The sequence below is a fragment of the Chironomus tepperi genome, unplaced genomic scaffold (genome assembly GCF_022539635.2).
Source record: "Chironomus tepperi strain 1889 unplaced genomic scaffold, CSIRO-AGI_Ctep_v1 contig_456, whole genome shotgun sequence".
Classification (NCBI taxonomy): Eukaryota; Metazoa; Arthropoda; class Insecta; order Diptera; family Chironomidae; genus Chironomus; species Chironomus tepperi.
Window position 1 is genome coordinate 406,261 of NW_027226578.1, and position 23,839 is coordinate 430,099.

At 34.7% G+C, this 23,839-nt stretch overlaps 1 protein-coding gene across 2 annotated transcripts in view; it reads right to left on the reverse strand.

Annotated features, from left to right (window-relative positions):
• LOC139098996 (putative receptor-type tyrosine-protein phosphatase mosPTP-1) overlaps positions 1–23,839 on the reverse strand; it is a 141,700-nt gene that overhangs the window by 84,524 nt on the left and 33,337 nt on the right. Inside the window, exons 2-4 of one of the 2 annotated variants that reach the window (XM_070651389.1) lie at positions 23,265–23,443; positions 22,234–22,481; positions 13,612–13,793 (exon numbers count right to left, since the gene is read on the reverse strand). In XM_070651389.1, coding sequence (XP_070507490.1) covers positions 13,612–13,793; positions 22,234–22,481; positions 23,265–23,443 — 609 coding nt within the window. The remainder of the gene's footprint in view (positions 1–13,611; positions 13,794–22,233; positions 22,482–23,264; positions 23,444–23,839) is intronic. The other variant, XM_070651390.1, reaches the window with a different exon arrangement.

A 23,839-nucleotide genomic window follows, 5' to 3' on the forward strand; every position in this document is an offset into this window, starting at 1 on the left:
TTATTTTCAGCATCAAATGGAATTTTTCTCATTTTCTTCATCTTCCTTAAATGGATTGTTTGCACAATCAGGAGATTCTTTCCGTTCTTCCTTCTTTCTACAAACTTTTTCTGCTTGTTTTTATTCCATCCAAAAAAAAATGAGAAATAAAAATTGTTTAACAAGACAGTTTTTGATTAGTGTACATTTACAGTTTGACTGCTTTCATCCCCTCATTTCATTCACTCTAAAAATTGTTTTTATTTCTTATGTTCAGCAAATTCTTTACAATTCGTTGTGATGGTGAATATCGGGGAGTTTTTCAAGGAAGACAGATTCTGCAGTGAGACGGAAAATTCAAACTATTTTTTGTAATTGTTTACTCGTTGATAGTTTTGTTTTTATTGTGAATGGAATTGGATTGCTTATTGGAAGTTTTATGAAGGATTTTTGGCGGAGAATTTGATGATTTTTTTGGGAATTTGGTTAGATATTGCTGCAGTTGTTGCTAGAATTTAACATTATTTATCTGATCCATATAGAAATTTCGTTAATCTGTTGAAAATCTGACTCCAGATCCGTGTGATTCAGACTTGGTACTCTATTTAAATCTGGCTCCATGTCAGTGTCACTCCAGTCTGGTATCGGATTTTGAACTGATTAACCAACTTATGGTATTCGAATGACTTAACCCCTAACAAAGGATAGGACTAACCCCTAACAAGTAGATTTTAATGTACCTTAGTGGACTTTTTGTACCATGAAATCATGATCTTTGCCTGTTGCTATTCTAATTTGCCATATGTGCCGTATTTTGTCATTGGTATCAAACAACATTGTTGGTCAAATTGACTGAGCATTAGCGTTGATGATTCTGGGTTCTGAGTTCAAGTCTCAGATTGTTGATGAATCTAGGTTCAAGTCCCAGATCAGATAAATGTAATAAATCATAGCACTAATTTAGGACTAACCAAGAATTCAAGACTAAAATGTTGCTTTATTGACTTATTCGGACTTTAGAGTAATCCCATCCAGGGGAGGTATTAAGGGACGTTTTTTAGGATAAACCCTTCTTTCCTTTCTCATAATAAACTAATATGGACAAATTGTAATTTGAATTGCAATAGTTTTTCGAGAATGTTGAGGTTCGACCCTAACCCGACCCCCTTACCTGCTCATCCTCCTCCTCCCTACTCCTTGGATACACTTCTGAGATCGACTTCGCATAATCGTAATAAACTAGAGATAAGACAATACTATACGCTATAGTAATTCCAAGAAAGTAGATCAAGGTCTCAATGAGCATTCCATGATGTTTTTAATATGCAAAGCAAAAGTTCTTTTAAATCTCCAATAAAATAGCACATTAAGAAGATTGCAGGCTAAATATCAGTACAGACACTCCAACTTAACCCCTTTAATTGCCATCAATAAATTCACCAACCCCAAAACGATCTGAAACATTCAAAAACATTGACTTTTTGGCATATTTTCCTCCACTTTTCTTTGTTCCTTCATTCTTTATGAAATGTTTGACAATTTATGAAATTTTTTATTCCGCTATTTCTGCTATCATTGCCATAAACTATCTGCTGATTCCATAGAAAAAATTTTTAAAACATTTTTCTCATGTTATTTTTTTTTTTACTCTAATGGAAAGAAAAACTGTTTGTTCAACTTTTAATGCAATTTCTCCTTCCATCTCCAATACTTATCTACGGGTTTTAAATTACAGAAATTTATCGACTGATTGATAATAAAAAGCGAGAGGAAGCGAAAAAAAAAAATATTTTCAGCTGATGCGCCAAATATGTCGAAAAATAAAGTTTTTAAAATTGTCTCGTGTTTCTTGTGCGACGAAATACAATGAGGGAGATGGAAAGGACATTAATAATTGTTCCTTCAGAGGTTTGTGGACTTGAAGTTATTAAATGTCATTTGATGAATTTTAATTGGAAAAGTTGGAAATTGTCTGGAGAAAAGTTTTGGGAAATTTAAAGACCTTTAACTGACTCATGAGTCAAGCAGGTTGATATAGTTCTAAAAGGAAGTTAAGGTCTGATTCCATGCAACCGAACACAGAAAACGCCTTTTGTACGCACATTGTGCGCTTTGTGTACACACATTGTGCGCTTTTGTGGGTACATTGTGCGCTTTGTGTACCCACATTGTGCGCTTTTGTGCGTGCATTGTGCGCTTTTTTTACGACCATTACACGCCCTTTGTGCGCCCACTTGTCTAAAACTGGCTCTATCGCTGCCAGGCCTCTCTTTAAGAATCACGTAATTTCCAAACATTCCCAATATCCACATCACTCACTTTCCAACCAATCTTGCCGAATAATCTCTCTCTACCAAAAATTACTATAATCCACAAGCCAACAAAAGCATCAATTTAACTTTTTTTAATCATTTAAAATATTTACATTCAGTCTCGGTCTGCTGTTTCTACTCTTCATTACAAGTAATATTATCTATACAATAGCTTATAGCTACTATTTCTCTCGATTGGCTTGTGTAATTATTTGCTAATTAATCATACAAAGTTTAAATTTTTCCAATTAAGCACAATTTTTCATCCCATCTCGACCATAAATTTGTGGCGCCATTTAAATAAATGTTTGCAAAGTGCCAAGGGATGGACACTCTTGTTTATTAAGGTATCCATTACCAAAAGTTAGTCATGAAATTATCCACAAAATCTCATAAGCGTCCATCCCCACCAAAATGTATGGAAAACAAAGATGAAAAACTTTTGTTGCCGTAAAAAACTTTTTATTCCTCATTGAGGATGAATTTATTGGAAGTTAATTACAAATTCATGATTGAAAAGTAATCGATAATTTTTGAGTTAATGAATATTAATGTGAAGTCGTTGAATGGCTGATGCTAATTGGAATTGTGCGTGAATGTAAAATGTGATGTTGTGACAGATGGTACTTGATTTACAGCACAACATGGAATTGATTGTTTTGGTGTCTGATGTTGGATTTAATGGAAAGTGTGAATGATGGATATTGACTGAATATCAACGGTTTTCAACGACTTTTCAGAATTCAAATTGTATTTGTAACGGTTTTCAAAAATTCAAATTTTGAAACGGTTTTCAAAAATTCAAATATTCAATTTTCTTACAGAATTCAAAGTTTTCAACGGATTCCTAAAATTGAAACTTTGTAACTTTCAAACTAAATTCAAATTTTTAACGGTTCTTAAAAATTCAAATTTTTACTTTCCTTAAATCTAAGTTTTTGATGTTCTAACAAATTCCAAATTTAATAGATTTTTAAATTCCATTCCTTAAAAACTCATTCCTTAGTCCATTTAAATTCATCTGCTGTAACTAAACCAAATTCATCCCCAAACAAAAGAATGAATTTCCAAACAAACAATAACCAAGAAATCCTATAAATCACATAAAAATTTGCTCCCCCTAACAAATCGACTGTGTTTATTCATTCACTGCACATCAATGCTTCCAGATGAAAATTAAAGTTTTTAAAAATTCATTCAAAGAGCAATAAAAAAATTCCTTATTTTTATTGTAAAGAACGAAAAATTTAATCCCAATGTAAATCAATTTCTATCCGCAATCATGTAGTAGGTAGCAGTAAAGTGGCAGAGAGAGAGAGAATAAAACATTGCCATGTAAACGAGGCAGGCAAATGAATTTTAATGGTATTTCAAAATGGAAAAATTCTTCCACAAACAATTGTTGAAAACTCTCAAGTGCTTGTGATGTTCTTCTCATTGTGTGCAGTTTTGTTCGTTTTTCATATGATAAAGGGAATATCATGTGCTTATTGATTTTGGGGCTTATGCGCATTTTTTTGAAATTTGAATTTTAACGGTTTTTAGAAGTTTGAATTTTTTTGAAATTGAAAATAGAAATTTTAACGGTTTTTAGAAATTTGAAGTATTTTTTACAAAAATTCAATTCTTAACTGTTTTTTGGAATTTGAATTTCTTTGAGATTGAAAATTGAACGGTTTTTTTGAAATTTGTCTAAATTAAAATTTCAAATTTTTCTAGGTTTTTAGAAATTTGAAATTTTTTGAAATTGAAAATTGAAATTTTAACGGTTTTTTGAAATTGAAAGTATTTTTATTAATTATTATTAAACGCTTTTTATTGACTTACTCTGTTGGTTGGTTGGTTGGTTGGTTGGTTGGTTGGTCATGATCAAATCTTGCGATCGATTTTTCGACCACTTCTACTGCTCTAATTGAACTCAAATTTTTATCACATGTGTATTCCCGATGACAATACAATATTTTCGCATTTCAGTATCACAAAAATGCTTAATTATGCTTTAATTATTATAATAACATTATATATGGGAAAAAATCCAAAGTCAACGATGCATATTTTTAATTTGCATGAACTAGACTAATAATAAAGTTGAAAACCAGTTTTTATAGTTCATTGCGCATTGAATTATAATACCAAGCATTAGTTAAAGTACAAATCATCTCTTTTTAAGATATTTATGAAAGAGAAAAAAAAATCATAAGTAATTTTCTCACGGATATTCCTAGTAAAAATTCAAAATTCAAAAAACCGTTACAGTTTGAATCTCAAACAATCGTTATTGGATCTTGAAATATTGTATAAATATGGTTCTGGGTGTTACTGGATCTTGTTGTACTGTATGTATATGATCCTGGATGTTACTGGATCTTGATATACTGCATGTATATGATCCTGGATGTTACTGGATCTTGTCATACTGCATGTATATGATCCTGATGTTACTGGATCTTGATATACTGCATGTATATGATCCTGGATGTTACTCGATCTTGTTATACTGCATGTATATGATCCTGGATGTTACTGGATCTTGTTATACTGTATGTATATGATCCTGGATGTTCCTTGATCTTGATATACTGCATGTATATGATCCTGGATGTTACTGGATCTTGTTATACTGCATGTATATGATCCTGGATGTTACTGGATCTTGTCATACTGCATGTATATGATCCTGGATGTTACTGGATCTTGATATACTGCATGTATATGATACTGGATGTTACTGGATCTTGTTATACTGCATGTATATGATCCTGGATCTTACTGTATCTTGTTATACTGCATGTATATGATCCTGGATGTTACTGGATCTTGTCATACTGCATGTATATGATCCTGGATGTTACTGGATCTTGTTATACTGCATGTATATGATCCTGGATGTTACTGGATCTTGTTGTACTGTATGTAAATGATCCTGGATGTTACTGGATCGTGATATACTGCATGTATATGATCCTGGGTGTTACTGGATCTTGTTATACTGTATGTATATGATCCTGGATGTTACTGGATCTTGATATACTGCATGTATATGATCCTGGATGTTACTCGATCTTGTTATACTGCATGTATATGATCCTGGATGTTACTGGATCTTGTTATACTGTATGTATATGATCCTGGATGTTCCTTGATCTTGATATACTGCATGTATATGATCCTGGATGTTACTGGATCTTGTTATACTGCATGTATATGATCCTGGATGTTACTGGATCTTGTTATACTGCATGTATATGATCCTGGATGTTACTGGATCTTGTTATACTGCATGTATATGATCCTGGATGTTACTGGATCTTGTCATACTGCATGTATATGATCCTGGATGTTACTGGATCTTGTTATACTGCATGTATATGATTCTGGATCTTACTGGATCTTGTTATACTGCATGTATATGATCCTGGATGTTACTGGATCTTGTTATACTGCATGTATATGATCCTGGATGTTACTGGATCTTGTTATACTGCATGTATATGATCCTGGATGTTACTGGATCTTGTTATACTGCATGTATATGATCCTGGATCTTACTGGATCTTGTTATACTGCATGTACTGGATCTTGTTATACTGCATGTATATGATCCTGGATGTTACTGGATCTTGTTATACTGCATGTATATGATCCTGGATGTTACTGGATCTTGTCATACTGCATGTATATGATCCTGGATGTTACTGGATCTTGATATACTGCATGTAAATGATCTTGGATTGCAAAAAAAGACTGTTGTAAGGTTTCAATACAAATTTGACTATACTTCACAAGACTAAAAGACAGTATGTTTTGGACTTCTTTGACCTAATAACAGTCGGGCGAACGAAGCGAAGCGAAGTGGAGTCCGACACTCCTGTGACCTAATAATAGTCGGGCGAACGAAGCGAAGCGAAGTGGAGTCCGACACTCCTGTGACCTAATAATAGTCGGGCGAACGAAGCGAAGCGAAGTGGAGTCCGACACTCCTGTGACCTAATAATAGTCAGGCGAACGAAGCGAAGCGAAGTGGAGACGTTCGAGCGAAGCTCAAACATAAACAATTCGAACGAAGTTCGGACTTGGTTGAGCGAAGCTCACAACTAATACCCCTGTGATCTATGAACAGTCGGACGAGCGAAGCGAGATCCGACAACCCCTGTGATCTATGAACAGTCGGACGAGCGAAGCGAAATCCGACTACGCCTGTGATCCGAGCGAAGCTCGAACTTAATTAGTTCGAACGAAGTTCGGACTTGGTTGAGCGAAGCTCACAAATTTTTGCGACCTGAACGGAGCGAAGCGAGTGAAGGCGTGAAAATTTTCCTACAACTAATACCCCTGTGATCTATGAACAGTCGGACGAGCGAAGCGAGATCCGACAACACCTGTAATCTATGAACAGTCGGACGCGCGAAGCGAGATCCGACTACGCCTGTGATCCGAGCGAAGCTCGAACTTAATTAGTTCGAACGAAGTTCGGACTTGGTTGAGCGAAGCTCATAAATTTTTGCGACCTGAACGGAGCGAAGCGAGTGAAGGCGTGAAAATTTTCCCACAACTAATGTTCTGTGATCTAAAAACAGTCGGACGAGCGAAGCGAAATCCGACAACACCTGCTATTTATATCAACAATCATTCCAACAATCGATTAAAATAAATTATTTAGTGATTTGACTAAAAAGAAGTAAATAAAATAAATTAAAAAAACTTTTTAAAAAAACGCTTTTTTAAAAAACCAAAACAGATGTAAAAAAACTTGCGAAAAAATACTTGATCCTTAAGACTAAAAACAAGCGATCTAAAAGAAGTTAATAATAAACCTTAAAAAACTTTTAAAAAAACGCTTTTACAAAATGATCCAAAAACATAAATGTTAAAAAATGCTCTAAAAAGGAGAAAATAAAATAAATCGACGCTTTATAAAATTTGGAAATATAAATATTTCTTGAGACAACCAAAAATTTAACTCAAAATTTTCCCAAAATATAACGTTGTACAAGAACTCAACGACTAAAAAAGCGTGGGGCGTAAACAAAAGATTAATTTAGTTCTTAAGTTTGTAATTTGACCGCCCCACGCTTTTTTAGTCGTTGAGTTCTTGTACAACGTTGCTATATTTTGGGAAAATTTTTGAGTTAAATTTTTGGTTGTCTCAAGAAATATTTATATTTCCAAATTTTATAAAGCGTAGATTTATTTTATTTTCTCCTTTTTTAGAGCATTTTTTTAACATTTATGTTTTTGGATCATTTTGTTTTTTACGTAAAAGCGTTTTTTTTAAAAAGTTTTTTTAAGGTTTATTATTAACTTTTTAGATCGCTTTGTTTTTAGTCTTAAGGATCAAGTATTTTTTCGCAAGTTTTTTTTTTACATGTGTTTTGGTTTTTTTAAAAAAGCGTTTTTTTTAAAAAAGTTTTTTTTTAATTTATTTTTAAATTGGAAATTCAAATTTTAACGGTTTTTAGAAATTGAAAATTCAGACTTTAATGATTTTAAAGAATTCAAATTTTAACGGTTTTTTTGAATTTTAATTTTTTAAAACTGAAAATTAAAATTTCAAACATTTTTCTAAATTTTGGATTATTAAGACATCTACCCAGCCAAACTAGTTATTTCCCAAAAATTCCAATTTTCATAGATAATACGCTTAAAAGGGAAAAAGACTGTACAAGAGGGGAAGCGTCATGAGTAATCAAAAGAATTTATTTGTATTTTATGAAAATTGTAAATTCATATTTTTCCATTACAATGATTTTTTTTTGTGCTTTTGAAAATTTGCATTCTTAAATCTCTCAGACTTTCTCTCTCATCTAAATGCCTTTCCCCTTCTTCTATTTTTTGGTATTTTTTTCATCATCTCATATTTCATATCTATTCTGTTTTTATTGTTGTTGCTATTGCTACTGCTCTTGTTTGGGGTTCAAATCGACAACACACAAAAATATTCAAATGGATGGAAAAATTTGTTTCTAAGGTCGGCATCAGTGAAGTGGATAATCTGTGCTTTGATGTTTCTTTTGAAATTTAAAGTTGAATTTTTTTTTCTAATCATAAAATTTGGATATGGAAGTATAAGAGGATGCAGTTAAGCTGAAATGGGTCAATAGTTCAGAAGAGAAGTGATTAGTTGAATGATAATTGGCAATAATTTTCCAAGTGTCGTAAGTTCGAATCCTTCTAAATGCAAATTTCCTGAAATAGAAAAGGCATAAGACCGGCCTTAGGTGTGGGCGCTGGAATTTAAAAAAAAGTCCAGCTTTGGTCCAGCCCAAGAGACGGTTGTTAATCCGACCTGGGTTGGATATTTCACTTATTCTAGGCTTCCAAGTGTCTTTCAGATTGGTTTCACACTTACAGCTCACTACATCCAAATGTAGATTGCTAAAAGAATATTGCCACGTGTGTGATTCGAATCCTACTTTCTCTAGCCTACAAATTGGACAGGCTAGAACATTACTCTAACATATTCATTTGGACAAGCTAGCTTTATGTCTATTATGAAGCAGATTGTAAAATTCAGACTATAATCAAGAAAATGAGCAGGATACCAAACAAATTAGCCAACTAGACTTTATACCTACTTTTCATACCATTTTAGGCAGTGTTGTCCAAACTGAGAGCCGTGACACTCTAGTGTATCGCGGAAATATCGTGAACCGCATCATGTGGGGTGTTTTGGTCCTGGCTAACCACCAAATTATACCGTTGCACAAGAAAATTTGAGCAACTTAGATTCTAAGGGAAGTAGACCTTGAAGTCGACTCGTATTTTGTATGGAAACGACTAAAATCGATTTTACTCGACATAAAATTCGAGTTGACTTCGAGCTCTGAAGAGGAAAGTCAAAGATCACAGTTTACCTCCTCATCCACCAAATTAAGCAACTAAATCCAAAATAGTAAGCAAAAAGTCTCTAAATTATTTCAAAATCTTCACAAAAAAATCTACAATAAATCCCCACTTAATTGAATCTAAATTCACTTTAAAACAATCAAAAATATTCAGAACCTCTAACAACCCCTTAAACAACAACTCTTTTCCTACGTCTGTTTACTGTACATTTCTCATCTTTTACTCTTGATTTCATCTCCATCTTCACTCTTTTTGTGTTTGCATATTATGCAAAATAGTTCCGAGCTTTTTATCGGCTTTAAATATTTTTCATTCCTTTCTCCATTCTCCATGCAATAAGTATGTGCATATATAGGGATGGAGATGAGATGAAAATTTGTTCTCTTAGCAAATCGGGGTTGTTAAAAAACGGAATGAAATGAAAATTTCATCTTACAAATTTTCACATACGAGAGAGTCTGCTTAACGCGTCTTGTGACTTTTCTTACGTTTTAATATCGTCTGGATGGTTGGAATTTTTGTAATGGGAGTTTTGGGGATGTCGAATGGCAGACTGGGTGTGGTGGTTTAAGTGAATTAAGTGATGGGAAATTGGATTGGAAGCGCTTATTTAAGAAAGTTAAGGAATTGTCTTATGGCACGCAATATTGTGATTGCAGACGAAAGAGGTATGCCAGGGGGTATTCAAGGAAGGGGTGGGGTGTTAGGGTCAACCACCCCAGCTTTTTTGAAGAAAATCTTCAATTTTCTAGGTTAATTCGTGACAGAAACTGTAAACCCACCCCACATCCAATCTAGCTTCCTCTCCTCAGGTAAGTGGGTATCTCAGGTATGTTAAAGGTTTTTGGGGGATACTTCCAATTTCATGACACACCAATATCTTTTGAATTGAAAGATGCAATGACAAAACTACAACTTCTCTCATATCCTCCATACTTTCCATATTGACCCTCCTCCCCCTAATCTAACTACCTAATGCTGCAAATGAACGACTCCTTCAAGCGGTAGGCCAAAGATCTTATGGAAAGAAGCTGTCAATAGAGATCACACTTGGAATTGGTAATTGGCAAGGGGTAGCCAGTGAAAGAAACCAGCTTCAGGCGTCGACTGAGGGAGGTCATGGATCACACTTGATCTGTGCGGCTAGTGAAGTACGTCTCTTTAGTATGTCACGAAGTCATTGTCTACTATACTTCAAGCAACACTTATATAATCTCCTTAAATTTTGTATCAGCTTAAATCGTACAAAAATCTGCATTTACTACAAAAATGCGTTTATATCCCTTCCATATTTAATCTTATCAACTTACACAGCTTATCCTCTTCACATTTACTTCCTCTCGTTCATTCTTCTATCATCATATCATTTCAAATATTATTTTTTTGTTGTGTATATTCCATAGTGTGATACAAAGGAATGAAAATTGAGAGTTTATGCCATACACACAAAAAAGGAAGACTAAGACATGAATGTTGGGTAGGGTAAGGATTATGACAATTGTATAAAGCAGGGAGCACACAAGAATTTTTCATATTTTTTTATGTGATAACAGCACAAAAAATTTCTTTAGTGTGGAATATTTAATAACATGCGTGAGTATTTTGGGTATGTGAGAATGTGAAAGGAGTGAGAATCCTTAATATCATTTTTTTGGGGTAGTTATGAGACGGATATGAATTTTTTTTCGTGTAGGGTTACGATAAAGTGATACGTAAATGGCATAATGCAGTGGTGGGCAACCTGTGTGCTGCGAGGCACCTTGCTGGCAAGATTTACATGTAGCATACAATTCATGGCATTCCCAACCATTTTTTGACGTACCGCAGCACACAGGTTGTCCACCACTGCCATAAAGTAAACTTTTAACAATAAAAATTTGTTCTTTTTAAAGTCAGGCACAACAACAGCAAGAAGACATAAGAATGCCATTGACGGTATAATTCTGTGATAACGAATCATAAGCATAAATCATGTGGGGAGCATAATTTCTATCATAAATGAGAGATAAAAAGAACGTAAAAAAATTAAGAAAATGTGTGGAATTTAAATTTTTTCAAAAAGTTGCAGCTATCAGGAAGGGATGGAAATTGTTGGATTTAATTTTTCATATTCTATGCTGATTAAAAAAGAATTTTTGCATGCAAATTTGATTTTAAATTGCTGCGAAAATAATTTGAATTTTTCACGATGTAAAGGGCAATTGCAATGAAATTCAAATGCGTGCTTCTCATTCCAATTTTTGGAATTTAGGAATTCTTCTTGACAGAGGCAGTGACTTTAGATTGCGAATTAGAGGATGTTATCTAGCGTGCTGTTGTTATGATGATTAGTTCTGCTATAAAGATAATTTAGCAATAATTTTGTCCCCTGATAACGAAACAAAGAGGCACAAGACATTGAAAAGTGTGTAAAATGTGAGTTAAGGCTGGTGTGGCACAGTCGTCCCCAGACTTTGAAGAATTCCCCTGTAGTATTGGTCTGACTCAAGTCTAGATCTCGATTTCAGTCTCAGTCTCGATTTCAGTCTCAGTCTCAATACCCATCTTAGTCTCAGTCTAAATCTCAGTCTCGGTCCGATTCATTTCTCGGTCTCAATTCGAGTCTCAGTCTCGATTACAGTCTCGGTCTCGATCCCAGCCACGATCTCGATCCCAGTCTCGGTCTCAATCAAAGTTCGGTCCCAATCCCAGTCTCGGTTTCGATCCCAGTCTGAGTCTTGATCCCATTCCCGGTCTTGGTCCCATTCCCGGTCTCGATCCCAGTCTCAGTCTCGATCCCACCCTCAGTATCGATCCTAGGCTTGGTCTCAATCCCAGTCTCGGTCTTGATCCCAATCTCAGTCTCGTTCCCAAATCTTGGTTTCGATCCCGATGTCGGTCCCAGTTCTGCTTTCAGTCTTCAAAATTCGTTCAAAAAGCCCCAGTAGAGGTGCCTCGACATCGAAAACTCAAAGTTAGTCACATCATCCAACTCAAGCTTACCTTACTCACAACCTTACTCCTTACAACAATTTAAAACCTTCCGCGAATCCAGCTTTAAATTCAACCACAGCCAATCTAATTTCCCAATTTCTAACAAATCCATCCAATAAATTAACCTCTTCAGACACATTTTCCACGATTATCATATCCATTTACCATTAACTCTATCATCATTTATCCGAAACCTATCAATATCTGACATCATATAGCATATCATTATTACATCTAATCATAAAATGTACAACAAAAATTCCCATTTACTATTATGTAGAATCGATATGAAAATTCCAATCTTTATTATCATTCACATCTGTACATATATAGCAGTAATGAAAATAGACGTATCTCGTCTGAGTACAGTCTCGTATCAATAACATCGCGAATATATATATGTATGCAAAAATATTTGTCTTTATGCTTGATATGCAAGCTTGTTATTATTAGACATTATTGTCAATATTATGAGGCTATAGACATGCGAATGGCTTGTCTAGATTGCTAAATTGTTGAAAAATGATTTTGTTTTAATGTTGGAATGTCTGTGGAGCAGACGAGAGTCTATTTTTGGTAATATGGTGACAGCTGGATGTCATCAAAGGGGGTTGAGTCACAATGTTGCAATTTTGACAGGGTATATGATTGGAAAGGGGCAGACATTATTGCAGTCATGGGCAACATGTGTGCCGGGAGATACAAAGGCAGTGGTGGACAACCTGTGTACAGTTACACACAAGAGCAGTTCTAGGCAACCTGTGAGTCCCGACACAGTAGGGTAGTGGTGAGCAACATGTGTGCTGTGACATATTAGAGCAGAGGTGGACAACCTGTGTGATACGACACACTAGAGCAATCGTGGGCAAATTGTGTGCTGCTATACACTATTTCAGTTGTAGACAACCTGTGTGTCACGAAAAATTAGGACAGTGGTTGGAAACCTGTGTGTCGCGATCCACTATTATCCCACTTATATTTTTTGGAAATACCATGAACCGTATGTCATGTGAGATTCCGGTTCAAGACTAACCACTATGATGTGCCGTGAATAAAAGGTTGAGCACCACTTCATTGTTGAAAAATCGTACATTTTGACTTAAAAACCCCTTTTCCCTACCAGGACGCTCCTAATCCCCAAAAATTCATTAAAGCTTCACAAAAATCCAAACTTAAAGATAAATCTCTCAGATTTCTCAGAAGTAATAAACATCTACAAAAAGCATGAAAAGTCTTGGAACCACAAATCCCAGAATATTCACATAAATTACAATTTCCATTCATTTAACCTTACTTCGCAATAACATTCTATCTTATTAATAAATAATTTCCCCGAACTATCATCATCAAGCGTATAATAAGAATGTCTTCATGATGAAAAGAATCTCCTGATTATAATCCATCAGCATCATCCCTCCATCTCATTTATTATTCAATTTATTTCAACAACTTACTCTTCATCACATTCAATGCTTCAAATGTATTCATCATTAGAACTTACCTTCTCTTAATGTAACTATGTAATAAGACTCTTTTGAAGGCGGACTTATTCCTAAACTATTAACAGCAAGAACACGAAAACTGTAGATCGTAAACGGCATCAATTCTGTCATCTGATAAGACGTGATGCTGCTATTTGTATGAATTTGTGACAGTTGGTCCCATTCACCACTCTCGCCGATCCTGAATGTATATATGTGTAGTCGTGCAACGATTAATGATAATGATGGCAGCATAAAATTTTTCGGATGGTTTTGAAAAGAGACAAAAATAAAAGGAACAAAAAAAAATGAGATAAATTGTTAAGCATTAATATCGCGAGAACGGCAGTGATTTATGTAAATTAATTAAATCGTAAACAATTGATAATGGAAACGCTCACAATAACATCAACAACATCATGATTTAGATTTTTTGAGGAGCATATTTTACATAGGTAGATGTCGATAATGTTTTTATGTCTGGTTGTCTAGTTTTGATTAAGGTTCTTAATTATTTTGATTAAGGATACTCATCGATTCGCGGCTAATGATTGTTTAACGAGTGAGGGTGCGCCAGACCTCTGCACTCAATAGAACTACAGTTTATAGTGGGATCAGCACCACTCCTTTGATGACATTACTGCCTGTAGCCTTCAAAGGGAGGCTGTGAGCGTGAAAAAGGACACGTGAAAAAATTTCCCTTGCCGAGTCTCGAACCCATGATCAATAAATCGGTGTTGAAATAATTATGTACCAAAGCACTAAACCATTCCGCCACCGAGCCATTTCGACTCAGTTCGTTGCCTGGGGTTAAAATGCTCTAGTTGAATCCAAAAGTCCCTTCCTATCCAAATTCCAGATCCCTGGAATGCCATTGCCCATGTACTCATAAAGTAACGTTCTTTGGGTAGGTTATAGGTGAGTTGGGATTGATAAGTCTGTAATTATATGATAAGCCCTATGTCCTAATTATACCAAGCAACTGTCCCATAATTCACATCAATTTCAATCCAATGCAATAAAAATGCGCCTTCATCAATCTCATCCAACCGATGTCAATTCAACTAATACTTTCATACTTGAATGAGACGTTGAGGATGGTACTGAATTGAGAGGAAGTGTTTTTCTTTACAGTAGAATAACTTTTTGAAAAATGAGTTAAATTATTTGCAGGCGATATACAGAGACTATTTTGTGCTATTGTATTTAATAGGAATTATTTTAGCTTCTAGGCTTTATACAGGAAATGGAAATTTAACCAGATTCTTTTTTGTTGTTGTAAAAAAATTTAATAAACTTGTAGCAAAATTTATTGTTTTTTAGTAGAAAAGGATAGGAAAAACTTTTCATGTCTTGTATCTCCAAATTTTTATTAGACCAGAAATTCTTGCTACACGTTTTCTAATTATTTTTGGGGAAATGGTAAGCAGGGGATGTTGTACAATATCTTGTAGTATTTTATGATCATAAAAATTTGTAGTTTTATTGGCTTTTTTTGTTCTTTTTTTGGGATAAATTGGAGCTTTAAAAATTTGTCTGAAATTGTGATTTATGGTTGGATATACTGGTTGCATGTCTTTTGGGGTTGTTAACTTATAAAGTCAGTTATAATGCTCTGAGGGAGAAAAAGGTTGGAGGAGGAGGATGGGGTGTTGTTGGTGACATTGTTACTCCTCAAACTCTGAGAACTACGTTAATCAACCAATATATGGGGTTGCGGAAGTGGGGATTCGAAAAGTCGATTTTGTGTGACGTTACACGTGAATGGTCACATTGGGAATGAGAATAGTTGCTGCTCGAATTCCCCATCCTCTAGTGAACAACAATACATAATATCTAGTTCATGACAAGATTTTACAATTTGGTAAATCGATCCAAAATGTGACGTCAAGAAAGCATGACTTTATTAACTGAATTCGGCATCAAGTCTGAGTCATGCCAGGCTTGGGTTGGATTTTTGATCGATTAATCCAGTGATGGGTAACCATTTATTTTTCGCGGCAAATCTTGGTGATAATTCTCAATCGAAATCACACTCGATTCATGCTCCAAGAGCAACATGGCGTAGGACGGCAATGAAGGAATGCAAGTTAGATGTCAAAACTTAGAATTTTTACAAGCTTTGTGATTCGGTCAGCTATAGGGTCAGATGGAAAACATTTTATAGCAACCATGGATCCAAGTCAAAGCTGAAACCATGCTCTACATTTCTGAGAGATTTTGGTGACACAATGGTCAATGGCGGCACTCAGGTTGTCACCACTAAATTAACCAATGGACACTATTCGGTCAAGATTTGTAACTTCTAATAAGAACATTAGAACCTTATTTTTAGTTCCTTAATTAACCTCAACCATAGCATTGACAGAACATAGCCAGAACTCAACATTTGCACACTTAAGCCTCCATTAGCTCTACTAATTAGTTCTCCGAACTCAAACTCAAATGAATCATCCTAAACACCACTCAATTTATCACCACAAAAACACTCCAGCACCTACTCAACATCCATCAACCTCTTCACATATTCCAAGAAAGAAAGAAATAAATCTATAATTACTATCCCAACCACAACGCACTTATAGCACTCTACAACAACAACTAAAATATAAAAAGGATCCCCATGAAACGTATTTACTCAAATAAGACTCAATTAATTTTCCTTATGAATCAATTAATTAATATTTTATTGATTACACTCAAAATGTTAACAGAATACCATTTTCTGAATTAATGAGCTATGATATTTACATTTACATTTTCCCACAAAATTATTTACAAATTAAGCTGATGGCAAACGAAAAAATTTTTTTTGAGACGAACTTCTAATTAATTCGGTGAGTAAATATTTTAGGATGTAAGGATTTGTGTGTGTATGTATGTATATTTTCTTAGTATTAAGTTTTATCTCAGTATGATGGTAATTAAAGTTTTGTGATTAAGATTTTGTGGAATGAATCTTAAAGAGTGAAAAGTTTTCCATTTGTTGATTTATTAACTAGATTATAGACACTATAGTGACACTAGGAAGGGTTTTGTGCACTTAATAGGGATAGGTAGAGCTAAATATGTTTCAATAGAGTTAAGTGACACTATACAATGGTTAATAACGGTAAGTAGATCCTAATGACACTGAGTAAGTCTTAATGACACCCAGTAGAGCTCAATCACCTTAGGTAGATCTCAATGAGACTAGGAAGAACTTATTGACACTAAGTAAAGCTAATTACACTAGGTAGATACTAATGACAGTAAGTAGAGGCTAATGACACTAGGTAGAGCTTAATGACACTAGGAAAAAGCTAATGACACTAGGTAGAAGCTAATGACACTAGGTAGAGCTAAATGACACAAGGTAGAGCTTCATGACACTAGGTAGAAGCTAATGACACTAGGTAGAGGCTAATGACATAAGTAGAGCTAAATGACACTAGGTAGAGGCTAATGACACTAGGTAGAGCTGCTTAAGACTAGGTAGAGCTTAAAGACACTAGGTAGAGCTTAATGACACTAGGTAGAGGCTAATGACACTAGGTAGAAGCTAATGACAGTATGTAGAAGCTAATGACAGTATGTAGAAGCTAATGACACTAAGTAGAGCCTAATCACCCTAGGTAGATCTCAATGACACTAAGTAAAACTTAATAAACATAGGTAGAGTCTAATGACACCAGGTAGATGCTAATGACACTTTGTAGAGGATTATGACACAGGTAATGACAGGTAGAGCTAAATGATACTTAGTATAGACTGATAACACTACTTAGAGGAAGAAAAGCCATTCTCAAGTCATGTAAATTTCCATGGAGAGTTTAACAAGCTTTAGCTTTAACTTTTCTTTATATCCATCAGCACATTTGGTGTCAAACTCTTGAAACTTTATTCTTTAAAAGACTAACTTGATGCTAAATGCTTTTAAAAAGAAAACTTTTTTCATATTTTATCAACGAGAAGAAGTTTCAAGTCTCTTCATAATCCCATCTTTACTCAGATGTAGCATTGAAAATGTTTGAAGGCCGTCGTAAGCTAAGAAAACAATTAAAATGAAATAAAAAAATTCGAGCATAAAAATTAATCTAAATTTTATGATAAAAAAAAAATTAAATATATTTTAAATCAGGCTGAAAAACGTCAAGAACAATAAAAGTTAATACTTGAAATAATTTTATTATTTTTCATTCCTCGAGCACAAATTGAACATTTTGTTGTTGCCTATCCTCATTAAAATTTCAAAAATTGCAAATTGATAAAGAAGTTTAAAAAAAAAGAATTTAAATAAATTTGCAATAAAATCATGATTTATTTTATCATGAGAAAGCATAATAATGTTTTCCATTCATGCACGAGTTGATATGATCAATTCAATATGAATAACATTTTCCTTTTTTTTTTATTTTCAATGTTTGAATGTTCAATATACTGTGAAAATTGAAAAATTTTGCGTTTCATTAATGAAAATCAATCCGAGTGAATGCTTGAATAAATTTCAAATGTAGGAGAGATGTAAAGGAATTGAAATGCCTTATGAGTATATGAGTTATGAATGGAAATATATAAAAATTGTTTGGAGGAGGAAGTGAATGTGTAGGCAAATTATGATGACGCATTTTTCACAGACCTGTGCTCATAAATTGCATATGGTGTGAATGTAAAGTGGTTCTATATATACATTTTGATATTTATTGTGGTGAATTGTATTTTTAGAGTAAATGCATTTATGCTAAACTTAAGTTGATTAAACAAATTTTGAGATAAATTGAGCAAAATTTGAAGAAAAAACTGAGCAACTTTAAGCAATTTTGAGCAAAACTGAGCAAATTTGATAAAAATTGAGCAAATTTTATAAAAATTTAGCAAATTTTGACAAAGCTTTACAAAAACTGAGCAAATTTTGACAATGCTTGGACAAAACTGAGCAAATTTTGACAGGCTTAACATAAACTGAGCAAATTTTGACAATCTTGACAAAACTGAGCAAATTTTGACAAAGCTTGACAAAAACTGAGCAAATTTAGACAAAGCTTGACAAAAACTGAGCAAATTTTGACAAAGCTTGACAAAACTGAACAAATATTGACGAAAACTGAGCAAATTTTGACAAAAGCAAATTTTGACAAAACTTGACAAAACTGAGCAAATTTTGAACTCCTCAACTCAATTCCAAAATCTATTTAAAACACCTCCTAACATCCCATCCAGCCACTCACCAAACTTCAATCCATTCAACTCATCATCTAAAAATCAAGCTACTAAATCAAATTTTATTCCCAAAGCCCTCAAAAATTTCATTTCTATTTTACGTCTGTTGCTCATTTCGTCTCTCGAATGATAATTTATGGCAAGACATCAACTGCTTTTGATTTATGGATTCCAATTTGAATTAAAGCGAGCTTTTCCTAAAGATTGATTGGATTTGTTGAATTTCGCACGGTTTTATAATGTGACAAGTTTTAAAAGGACAATGTCTTGGTTTTGGTGTAGAACTGATTAATGGGTGAGCTTATTGATGGGAAATGTGTTGGTTACTGATGGTGTCATTACTGGTTGAATGACAAAATGGCGGAAAGCATAAGCTTGGGGTGTCGGTGTGGTGTTTTATCGTAGTTCAAAATTGGAGCTAGTTCGTCACCAAAATGCAATGTGTCTTACTGACATCATTTGGGAGTGGCGAGGATCGAAATGGAGCCAAGAATTTTCAATCTTAGTTTTGATGAATCTCCGAGACTGAACGAGACCGGAAAGTCTTGATGTCGGTATCTTGAACCCTTCATACAAAAGCGTAGTCAGTAGGGGGTTTGGTCACCCTAAACCTACTTCCTATCTAAACAGACAGAAAAAAACTCACCCCTACCTAATAGTCCCAAAATTTCTAAAGCTTTGCCAGTTGTGGTAACCTGTGTGTCGTGGAACACAGCGATTTCAATCGTGGCTTGACATCAATTCGTGCCATAGCACAAAAAGGTTTCCTACATCTGATCTAAGCTAAAATCAACATTTGTTCAATGTTACGCCTAACCCCTCCCATTATTAATTCAAAGTGCCACTAATTCCGATCGGAAATTCCAATCGAAGATGAACAAAAAAAATTATCTTATTGATTTTCATCAGCGCTTCAATTGCTATTGCCAATTTACTTTTTATTTCCCCGTTATTGAATAAAAATTCCTCCACTAATGATCCAATAAAAATTTTCTTCCTCATCACATCTCGACACAAGAGTGAGGATGTGGGGTGGTGGAATAAGGATGAGGGGAATTAAAGTCATTCACATTAAATAGCATAAAAATTTGACCCATAAAAAGTCCAATTGAATTGAAAAAAAAAAAGGAATTACAGAAAATTGCGAGGAAATAAAAACGTACGTACGGACGGACGAAAAAAAAAGATTGAGTGCCTGGGCAATCGACAAAACCACTTTAAAAGTAATTAAGCTCCAATTCAGGACATCACGAAATTATGTTATCATCACAAAAAAAATTGCATTGCGGAATAAAAGTTTTTCAGAGCATATACAAAAGTGCTGTATATTCACAACTTTTTTTCATCCTCAAACAGTCACATTCATACTCATTTATGTTTAATGTTGCATATCGTGTGCACGATTACCGTGAGGGTAAAGTCGGTAATGCTACTTTTGGCCCATCATGTGTTTTTTTGCATGTCTTGTTTAATGTTGCTGATATTTATTGAGGAGATGGGGGTGGTTAGTGTTGGCATGTTGAAATATGCGGATGGCTTATTAGTTTTTGGCTATGCTTAATGGTCCAGTTTGTGAAATTTCTAGCTGCATCACTCATTATCTTTTATAACATCTTATGTTGGCCAATTCTTAGTTTCCGTAATTTAACTGATTTACTTAAGGAGCCGAAGTATCCCGAAGGTGGGACTCGAACCCAGGAGCTCAAATTTGACATCAATTTTCGTCACCTATAGCTTGCTAAGTGAGTGATCAGTGCACAACGTTGGCTGAAGGATTCAAACCTAAGAGTTCAAATCTAAGACTCATTTTCGTGACATGTTTCCTCTAGGTGAGGTATCAAGCCACTTGTGCTTCTTAGCATACCACTAAACTTCCCGAAATCACTAAGTCAGTGGATGGGATTCGAACATAGGAGTTCAACTTCTTTCACCAACTTTCGTGACCTGCACTGTGCTAACTGAGCTATCTAGGTACTTTTGCATCCTCACATTCTACTACAGTTCCTCCTAATAATCAAATCTATTGTGGGATTCGAACCTAGGATTTCAAATTCAACACCAGTTCTTATGGCCTGCACCATGCCAAATGAGCTATCAAGGCACTGTTCTTACTTGACATTCACGTACATTTTCCTCAATTCTAGTGAAACATCTCCTAAATAAATGTCCAACATGCTTCTACCAACAGACCAACCCCAGCATACAAAACGTGATATCCAAATGATTTTACGACACTCTTCAAACCTTTGTGCCTTGATTCTCCTGAATTATGAATTGCAATAAAACTTTTTCTGTCTTTTTATCCACTCATTTTACATCCATGCACAGCACTTCAACATCCTCTCTGTATGTGTTCCTGTTTAATGCTTCAATTTAACAAATTTACTTTTACACAAAAAATGACGAGTGGCAATAAAGCACAAGGTAAATGCAAGAAGGAAATAAATGGAATTAAAATGATTAGATGTGAGACAGGAGATGATTACTACTCATCTATGATTATGCTTATGCATGTATATGCATAGATGGGATAGATAATAAGGAACATTTACATTCATCATGATTTCTCGTTGTTGATACGATTTTTATGACATCATCATTGCTGCATGCTGAATATTAAACTTCTTCTTTCATTATTTAATGTATTTTATGGGGGAAATGCGAGATTTTATGTGCTTTAGGATTAGATGCGGAATTAAATGATGAATTTAGGTGCTGAAATATTTTTTTGGTTGTTGATGAAAATTTAATCCTGATTTTGGCTGTGAATTGAAGTGGAAATTTGGGATTTATGTATTTTGGTTTAAGCTGTTTGACTAACTGCTGATGCTGCAGACATTTCCGAACGGTAATTATTTAGAATATTGTTCAAGTGATGACTAAGCGTGGCATAAATAAATTATTGCAGCAAACTAGTTTTAAGCCTTTTGGCCTAAACAAGGAGAAGTAGCTATACTTGAAAGGTCCATACAGGATTCCTATAACAAAGTCGTTTTCTGATTCTTCTAGCATTTTAGCACTCGAATGGCTGACAAAATGCCAATTTACAGCAATATACTGCTCGGCAGGGGCATAATTAGAGATTGTTTGAGGAGGTAGGAGAGTTTGACTTAAATATATCGGATATTCAAAAAAACTTTCAATATGCACAAATTTTAACCCATTTTCACTTACTCATACCAACAATACACAGAAACTATGTCATTGGATCTGTAAAACCAGTAAACTTTGACATAAAACTAATTCCGATACAGATTTACTTCTTCCGGCAAGTTTCACATAAACCGTACAAAAAACATAAACTAGACCACGGATTAAGGATGTTACGAAAATCTGTGACAAAAATTTTACAATTCCCACAAATTCTCATGAAATATTCAATTTCCATCCGATACACAAAATCACTGCCAGCAATTGTATCCAACAAATGTTCAAAAACTCACCTCGTTTCCAATATATAATCTACAACTTGTTCATTTTTAGGATCTTGAATCATCGACCAAGATAAATTTACAGTTCGTGAAGTAAAGCTCGTTATCATCGGACGATTAGGTGCCTCCGGGACATCATGTACGATAAAATCTATAACATCGGTTGATGCTTTCTCATTTACATGACATGTGTATTCACCACGATCGTTTAATTGGACTGGATGCAAATGAAGACTGAAATTTTTTGCATTTAAAAATCTCTGCGGAAATAAAAAAATTTATGTAAATTGATAAGAAATTGCTTGCTTGCTGTCAACAGAAGTTGACATGAGATTGAGTTGGTAATGATGGTGGGGATATAGAGCAGTGATGGGCAAACTGTGTGTCGAGGCACAATTATTTGTAAATGTCATAAACTGATCGGGGCTTACCACCAAGGAGTGCCGTGGCTCAAAAACTTGGACAACCTGAATATTAGAAGGAATGAAGAGGATAGAATGAGGGCAGGAGGGTTGACGAAAATACGTTAGAACTGGTTAGATTGAAAGAACTGTGTACTGAGCACTGTTGAAAAAGAAGGTTTAAGTGTGCTTTGTGCCACGCTTCTAACAATTCCTGTTGGCTTAGTTGTTAAGAACATGCGACCGAAAGTCAGAGAACGAAGGTTCGAGTCCCATACGGACTATATTGAGGAAAGTGTCCTTTTTCTCCTAGAACCTTCGAAGAAGTGAACAGAACTAGACTTCGACTGGACATTAACATGTCCTTAGCAAGGTAAGTGATAAGGATTGGAGTGAAAAAATCTGTCAAAGGAGGTAAAGAAGCTACCTTGAGGAAGTAGTTGAGAATAGAAAAGAATAATCAGGGTAAAAGCAGCAAAAAAGTAAAAGATGATGTAAATGTATCAGTTGTGGTTCATTGAATCTAATTATGTCTAATTTTCGATCCGAGGAAGGATCCTGTCCACAAAAATGAGGAAGACATGATCATCCCCACACAAAAATCCACCACTCCATACACATCATAATAAACTCAACACTTACCCTCTTATTCTGATGCTCCTGTGCCTTTCCATCAGGATATTTGACGATTATTGTCTGGCTCAATTTCCAGGTTAATTTATCAATTCGTGATATAGACTTTTCATTGAGTGCATCGCACGGTAACGTCACATTTGTTCCAGCTCGTGCAACAATTCTTTTCAATGGACGTTTTTCAGCTTCTGTGTGAATGAGCAGCAAATTTATTTCCATCGTCATCGTCATCGTCGTCGACAGTCCCGGGAGGGTGGCATGTAAAAAAAAAAGAGATAAAAAAGAAGGAACAGAAATGAATGAATGTGCAAAATATGGTCTGAAAAATGACTTTGAAATATTTGTGCAAATCATTAATGCATCGCCATGCGCTACTATCATGTACATGGGGACGTACATGTTTGAATGAATTTTTATTTCATGTCTACTGCAAATATTCTGTTTTTTTTGTGTGATATCGAAATATGCACGGGCATAAAAGTTTATACTGCGGCTTATTGTCTAATGGAGTAATCCACGCTGTCAAGTTTCTGATCTGATAGAATTTTTTTCGGGTACAGGGAATTAGTGAGGATATTGTGTGC